Source organism: Python bivittatus, unplaced genomic scaffold (genome assembly GCF_059951505.1).
Source record: "Python bivittatus isolate LINGU-HERP-01145 unplaced genomic scaffold, Pbiv_v1 ctg000320_np1212, whole genome shotgun sequence".
In the NCBI taxonomy this organism is placed as follows: Eukaryota; Metazoa; Chordata; class Lepidosauria; order Squamata; family Pythonidae; genus Python; species Python bivittatus.
Genome location: NW_028277052.1, coordinates 4,469,325 through 4,477,285, shown reverse-complemented (window position 1 = coordinate 4,477,285; position 7,961 = coordinate 4,469,325). Strand labels below are relative to the sequence as shown.

General features: G+C 43.0%; 1 protein-coding gene across 1 annotated transcript; it reads right to left on the bottom strand.

Moving 5' to 3' along the window:
• Positions 1-583: 583 nt before the first annotated feature.
• Positions 584-7,567, bottom strand: SC5D (sterol-C5-desaturase). Its single transcript, XM_007444886.4, has 6 exons — positions 7,435-7,567; positions 6,955-7,073; positions 6,022-6,239; positions 5,136-5,268; positions 2,975-3,075; positions 584-2,531 (listed from the first exon to the last, which is right to left on the bottom strand). The coding sequence occupies exons 3-6, from the start codon at positions 6,229-6,231 to the stop codon at positions 2,103-2,105; spliced, it is 873 nt and encodes a 290-aa protein (XP_007444948.1). The 5' UTR covers positions 6,232-6,239; positions 6,955-7,073; positions 7,435-7,567; the 3' UTR covers positions 584-2,102.
• Positions 7,568-7,961: the final 394 nt, after the last annotated feature.

Sequence of the window (7,961 nt, the reverse complement as noted above, 5' to 3'; positions counted from 1 at the left end):
CACACGAGCCAATAGAGTTCAATAAATTTTTCATTTTTTTGTTAAATGCGTATATTTCAAGAAAGAAATTTAATATACATTGGTAGACATAACCACCAGGCTCTGATAGGCACAATGAGAGGTTTTGCAGGAAAAATATATGTTTAAAGCTCTCTAAAATTTCTGTTGCAATCCATAAAGCTTCAGCTGTGAATGGCAAAGAACCACATTATGCTGAAACTTCCTACAGAACATGACACACACTTAATAATACAATGTATTTGCACAATGAGAGGTACAAGGTCCTAGATGTCTTGTAAGAAGCTTTGGCTTCAAGGTGGCAGCACTTAGCTGATTTGCCCTGGGTTTGGAAGCAAAGTAGGATCAGGCTTGTAACTTGGATGGGAGACCCAAAGGAAATCTTAAGCATTGCAGACTAGACTGAGAAGTTGAAAAAAAAACAAAACACCCTGGAGGAAGGCAGTGTCAATATGGCCAGGCCAAAGAGCAGAGCTTGACTTGACAAGCAAATTGGGGAAGATGGGGCTTCTTGGATGTAGCTGTGATGCTGGCTGTGTGGTTATGAAAATCTGTTCACAGACAATTCATTTTAATGATTTAATCATCAGAAAACATCAGAACTAATAAACCAACTACACTATATACACCTTCATTTTTTAAATTTACAAACACTGATTGTAAATTTTATAACTTATTGCAACAATAAGTTTGATCCTTTAAAAACATTATTAAAAAGAAGACAGTTTCCACAGCCTGCCTAATTTTTTGAGGGGAGAAACGACAGGACATCCTGTATTACAAGAAACAAATCAGAATTTTTTCACATTATCTCCTTAACTATTTGCATTTATTTTTATCGAAGCAATAATATTCATCCTGATAAATATATGTTGGGGGAATGATTTTAATCTTTAAGGTGATACATACTGAAGAGGAGAAAAGCAAAAGCAATGATTTAGAATACCCTTCTTCCATCTGGTGTTCTCCAGATGAGTTGGACTCCAGCTCCCATCATCACTAGCCAGCAGCACCATTTAGTACATCAAACCAATGTTTCTCTAGAGAAGTCTCACTGAGATGAATTTAGTGGTAGATGGAACCTTGTGAGCAAAGCAATACTACATACAAAGTGCAGCTCTTAAACATTTGTAAAATAATTTGTAAAATAATTTGTGAATTTGTAAAACAGCTCCACCAATGTAAACTCAATCTACATTTTCACTTTGAGGGTAAAAATCAGAACCACCCCCTGTTCCTAGATATGTCACTACAGAAGTTTGAAATGTATTGATTATGGAGTGAATTAAAGACACATATATATCAGGCCTCTTTGCAAAACAGAGGCCATGATGTCTTTGAAGGAGTAAATGAAAGCATAAGTTCCTATGCTTTATTTCTGCACTTGCATCTAGATACATTATACTTAGCATGACATCTCTCCTCATCTCGTAACTTATTCAACAGTTGTTCAGTGAGACTTCATTATTCTAGACCTTGACAGGACTTTGCAGGCAATGCACAAAGTTCTGTTGCCACTTGGTGTCATTTGGGTATTGATGCTCTGATGCAAATTACATCATTTGCACTGTTGTGCCGATGTACTCTTCAGTTCAGGAGTTAAGAAATTCCTCCCACCAATTTGTCTGTTAAAACAAGACTAAAGTGCATTGTAATATGCATTTAAGGATACTAATTTCACAATGGGAACAATGACTCCATTCACACCAAATCCAAAACACACACTAATATACTGGTATAGCAGTAGCCATTCTTAACTGGCTGCACAGTAACAACTTACAAGATCTTGCTGAAATTTGCAAATGAACATCTGCTGAGGATGGACTTAAGAGCAGCACCGACCACTTCCTGATTTCATTCCAATGGCAACAGGAGAATTCATTTATGGGTGCTTTCTCCACCACTGGTCAACATCAAAGATCCTGCTCTGTGATGAGTCTGTATTTTCTTTCTGCCTTCTCATCCTAGAATGCTGGGTGCCAAAGGCCTCCATTTCCAAAGCTGTTGGGTGGGGAACAGGTTGAATTCTGGCTACGCAGTTCATAAGGCATAGAGGTTCCTAATCCTTCAGCTGGGAAGGATTGCTATTTATTTTTAACATCATCATCTCCTAGTACTTTCTGATCCCCATGGCCATTTCCCAGCTTTTTCAAATATTCATGGGGCCCCTGACCTTCAAAGGAAGAGGGGTTTTTGTATGAACCTCCAATTCTATCCCAGAGTGTAAAGTATTGGCCATAATTGTAATCAAAGTATAGGTGGTGATCACTGTGATGGGCAGCTCCATTGATAATCTGTTTCAGCACACCAGGAACCCGATAGCACCCGTCATGAATAGAGATTGACCAGATATTGACAATGACATAGAGACCCAGATAGGTCACTTTGTGAAGAGGAAAAAGGAATGGGTAGATATGATAAGGGACACTCTGAAGGAAACCATCAAGAGGGTGAAAAGCATGGCTGGCAAATGGAGTTGTGATCTTCCATGTGTGGTGGGGCTTGTGAAAACGCTGCAGAAGAGAGAAAGGAATGAGATCCTTAGAATGAAGACAGAAACAGACCATGGCAGTTTTTTTGCTGAGGTCCCTACCAGCTACAAAAATAGCTTCCTGGATAATCCTAATTCAATTTGCCATTTACACTGTGAATTTCACCAATGTTACTCCATCATCACTTGTAAGGACAGAACTAAGCACTGTGGAAGAAACCATGTTGGTGCACATAATGTTCCACAACTGGCTGACCCACAACTGAAGACTAGAAAAGTTTGCCTCCGTCTGCTACACCACTGGAATGTTCCCACCAACCAACCTCTGAACATTCATCAAGGCACAAGCCCTCTCTTGCTCTGTTCCCAGCAACTGATATTCATCAGTATATTGCTTCAATACATGCAAATTGCAGGTAATGCTTTGTTGTGGAAACTATCTTGCCATAGGATTATTTATCTTACCTTATATAAGAGCTTGTGATGGAGAAACCGATGAATCCAGTAAATGCACATATCAGTGAAGAACAGAAATGAAAACATGCTGAAGACAACACCGAACCATCCTAGATAAGGGAGGGAAGGAAATTAGAGACTGGGCACAACTCCAGTAGATTTAATACACATTCATGAGAACAATGACATTTGTCAAATTTATTGACAATTTTTATACATTTATTAAGAGAAGTTTCATCTACCTTAGCAACATTGGGCAGACACCAAATCCAAGAACAGGGTAGTCAAAGAGCAATCCAGGGAGAGATGGGGTGGGAGATTCTAAGATGGGTGGCCATTGCCTGAGCTTGTGAATGTGTTTCTTCTTCCCTTTCCCTCCTGTTCCTTCTTAACAGGATGAAAATAAGCTAGGTCACTGTCAGAATTTGCATAGCTTTCCCCCTATCCTGGGAGCAAGACTTCGGTCTGCCCCTTTTTTCTGCCCCAGTTCTGGCAGTAAAGAGGCCATGATGGGAGTCCTCCCTGTATTGGAAAAAGGAAGTTTCCTAAGATTGCCTCCTTTTCCTGTAAATCAATGTTTCTCAAACTTGGCAACTTTAAGACATGTGGACTTCAACTCCCAGTTGAAAGTTGAAGTCCGCACATCTTAAAGTTGCCAAGTTTGAGAAACACTGTTGTAGATGCTGTAGGAGGCGAGCCATGTTAGTCTATGGTGGCAAAAAATCAGGAGTCTAGGAGCACTTTTCCAACTAATATTTTTTATTCAAAGGTGCCAGCTTTTGTGAGCTGTAGTTTTTGTGCTCTGATGAACTGAGCTACAGCTCACAAAACCTGATGCCTTTGAATATAATCTGTTAATTGGAAAAGGTGCTACCAGTCTTCTTCTCCTCTTGTGAAAGTCTTCCTCCCTACAGACAGAGCTGTGCTCCATTCTGTGTTTCTTCGAAGTCTTAACAGAAATCACAGGCCTGCAGTACATTTAAAAGAACATGCAGCTGTCAACTGGAAACAGCCTGAATGGTAAAACTTTTCCATTCAAAGGTAATTAAGAAATTGCACAAATATGTGGGAAAATAAATCATCTAATCAACTAAAGGATTGCTGCTACCATTTCTTCACTAATTAACGATGCAACTTCACAGGTATGCTTCAACAATCACTTCCTTGTGACCCCAATTTAACAGGCTAAACAGCTAGTTCACTGACAGATGCACATAATTAAGAAAACATATGGATGGGCAGGCTACTAACAAAGTTAACAGCACTGCATTTGTGATTAAATTATAATTGCAGGGGATTTTCTTCCATGCTTTCTAATATTTTACATTTCAAAACCTTCAATTCCCAACCTTGAAAGTTACCATAAAATAGCAGACATCATTTAGAACATTTTCCCCTAAGCTGATACAGTCCAGAAAAGTTGGAACTACAATTCCACCACAGCAGGCCAGTTCTAAACTACTTTACTTTGCATAATCAGGGCAAAGATATACTCTTGGATTCCAAAATCTCTGGAAGTAAGCAGTTAGTTTTAAGCAAGAGAGAGAAAAAGAGAGGGAGAAATAGAGAAACAGCAGCAATGATTGGGGTATGAAGCAGTTAGTTTGTGGGGGAGACACTTGGTTGATCTTTAAAAAAATTAAGAGAGTTGGATCTGGGTAGTACTTGGATGGGAGATCACAAAGAAATATCAGAGATATTGGCTAGAGTAGAATGTTTAAAAAAAACATCCTGGAAGGAAGCCAAGCATTTCTGTATTCTTGTCAAGGCTACCTGTACATGACCATCTATTCCTCAGGAGTCAAGTTTGATTTGGAAGAGATTTAACTCTACTTCCATTCTGTTTGGTTTTCCTTCCCCAAATCATCATTTCATTCAACTTTTTCTTGAAATCTGTATTGCCCCTGATTTATTTTAAAAGAGGAGGGGGGAGAGCAGGGAAGTGATAGTGGCATTTTGAACAGAAAACAGAAGTCTTTTCCCTGTCATTTCTGTACTCTGCAGTCAAGACCTGCTTCTCACCCCACACTGCCTCTGGACTGTGAGAGAGAGAAAAGACCAGCTGAGGAACTCTCAAGGGCTAGAATGCATTTGCAAGCAGGAGTTCAGACAGATGAGGTGGAGCAGCATTGAGGGCAGTGTGGGAGGGTGAGCCAAATGGGTGGCTTACCATATGGAGAGTCCCCAACATCATCGTAGAGCTTACTGTAGCCTCTGACCTCAGCGAAAAAGATAGCAACGGTCGGAATGCTGATCAACGGCAAAGACAAGACGGTATGCTTTATCTCTCGCTGCACTTGATTCTGAACAAAAAAGCAGACAATGTGTAAAAATGCCTTTTAAAATCACTGAGCCCTTGAGACTGGCCAAAGCCTGTGTCAGTATCTCAGCAATCCTCCGCAAAGGGTGTAGACCTCACACTCCCCACTGAATGTCTGAGAAAAGGGGCTTCCCTAAAGCCATTTAATGAATCTGCGGCAGAGTCTTGCTTTACTGCTCACTTTAGCCACTATGCAACATTACCTTAAAAATCTACATATTTTAAGAACACATCATCTTATCTCCAACAAAGCAGTCCAATTCCCACTAAAAGGGCTCCTCAATAAAAATGAGGGTGACTAAGCCAGGAGAGAAAAAATGAAATGTTCCTACCCACCAAAAGTACTATATAGATATATCAAAGAGAACCCCCCCCCCAACAAGGCCTTCATTCTGCTTTATGGCATTAACATGATTAACAAATTTAAGAAGAGGATTAAACATGGCACAACTCAAAACAAGATAAAGAGTTCTGGCTCATCATTAGATCTGGCCTCTCATGAGTAACTGAATGAATAGAAGAGAATCTCTGCAGCTCACAGCTGAACTGTGGAGTCCTTGGTGTTCTCTGAGCTTGGTGGTTTTCTTGCAGACATTTCATTACCCGACTAGGTAACAACTTCAGTACAATGAATGAATGAACTGAATGAAGTTCAGTTACAACTGAATGAAACTGAAAAATAACTGAATGAAATTAAGGAAGCAGCAGCTCTGCTAAGTTGCTGTAACCCACTCACCTCTAAAAACTGAGGATGTTTCTTTAATGAGTGGTCGAAAAGCAAATAGTAGCTGAGAGTGGCAAACAGAAAATAAAGGGTCATTGCCCCTACGTTGGTTATAACAGAGAGACTAACAATCTGCCGGAAAAGGTTGTCTTCTGGCCATGTTGCTGGATAAACCCATGGTGTCAAAATGTAACTATCTGCATAAGCCAGGACAAGATCCATTGTTGCCCCTGCAGGAGATTGCCAGGAAGGAAAGTGTAACGTCAAACACAGAGAAACATAAAATGTCAACTTTCAATAGCCTAACGTCTTACAAGCTCTGAGCACAAACCTATTACTGTGCAACAGCGATGCTTCATTTATTTGCGTTTCACTAGTTAATGATGCAACATCACCACAGATCTGCTAGGCTCTCGATGTGTGTACCAGCTTCTTCTCCTAGTGCATAAAAATCCAACTTTGGGCCAGAGTGGGAAAGGTGCGCACAGGAGTGCAGAAGAAATGATCCACGTGGAATAGGTGGATGGCGTATTGGTGACGTCCCACTTTCTATGGCTTGCTCCTCATTTCATGGTGTCAGGTTATGAAAGCGTTCCACTCAGTTCCCATGCGGGACAAGCAGTACTCAACACGAACACACACATACACTATTGTGAGAGATTTTGATGCTATTGCCAAGATTTTCTCTCTGTGTAAAGATTCAGGCAAATGAAAGTAACAAGGTCTCTACAATGCATCAGTCACAATGGTGTTTACTTCCAAGAAAAGAAACATACAGGTTGAGTGAAAAACTGAAATAATCTTGTGTTGCACTCATTTCATTTTTGGCAATTTATTTAAGAAATAATTGTAGTAATTATAATATCCCTCTGAACTATATCCCAGTGCCAAGATTTTCTGGGTGAGCCCAGCCCAAAGATCTGTTAATCCAAGGAAGAAGTTTACCTGTATAAATAATAGAAAATGCACTTCTCCTTATTAGCAGGGTACGGAAAGGGACATCAATCACTGGTTTTCAGAATATCCTCAGTTCTGAGTTGCTTCTGGGATGGTGGTCCAAGCCTCTAAAAGTAAAGCACAGCAGGAAGTTCTAGGGATGACAAGTCAAGGGTCCCCAAACTCTTCAGCTCATCGACCCTGTAAATTAATCTGGGAGAAGGACAAACTACCTTTGAAGGTCGGCTCAAACCAGTCTTCCCACACCTGGGATTAGTATTCTCAACCGTGGCAACTTTTAAGCTGTATGGATTTCAACTCCCAGAATTCCCCAGCCGGCCACGGATTTCAACTCCCAGAATTCCCCAGCCGGCCATGCCTGGCGAGCTCAAGCGGGCAGCGGCTGCCTCAGGAAGGAGCGGCTGCCGCGGCGGGAGTCTTCACCCCCCCCCCCGGGAACCGCGGGACACCCCTCCGCGCTTCTCCCACCTGGATCCCGCCGCTCCGCCACCAGCCTCCGCGGCCCCGCACTCCCGAAAGCCGAGCGGTCAGGGTCCGTCTGAGGTGATATCTAGCAGGTCTCTGCGCCAATCAGCGCGCAGGAGAGGCGGGGCGTCGGCGGGCAAAGTCGCGGCGACTGGTCGCGGCATTGCGAGGCGACGGCCGACCGAGAGTCGCGCGATGCCCGCGCCCGAGGGCCGGAGCGCATTGGGCGGCGTGACGCGAGCCTATCAGGAGCGCGGGGGCGGAGCTACCTGAGGGGCCGTGGGCGGGCCGTGCGTCCTGGTTGCTTTTTACCTCAGAGGCGCGGCGTTGCTTTTTTACCTGAGGGGAGCGGGCGGCGCTCCGGGGTCGCCTCCGGGAAGCCCCCCGAGCCTTGGGCCGCCTTCCCCCGGGCTGATGCCGGTGGGGCGCGAGAGTTGGTTCCCCGCCACGGAAGCTTCCTCGTAGACTAGGTTCCTCCGCTCGGGTTGGCCCGCGCCCGGCTCTTGGAGCGCGCTCTGAGGGGAAAGGGG

Excerpts from the sequence above, each read along its gene's own strand:
- SC5D (XM_007444886.4), bottom strand. The coding sequence starts at position 6,231 with ATGGATCTTGTCCTGGCTTATGCAGATAGTTACATTTTGACACCATGG. Across the intron at positions 5,269-6,021 it reads AACATCCTCAGTTTTTAGAG|AATCAAGTGCAGCGAGAGAT; the intron begins GTGAGTGGGTTA and ends TTTTTTGTTCAG. Across the intron at positions 2,532-2,974 it reads ATCACAAGCTCTTATATAAG|CGTTTTCACAAGCCCCACCA; the intron begins GTAAGATAAATA and ends TCTCTTCTGCAG.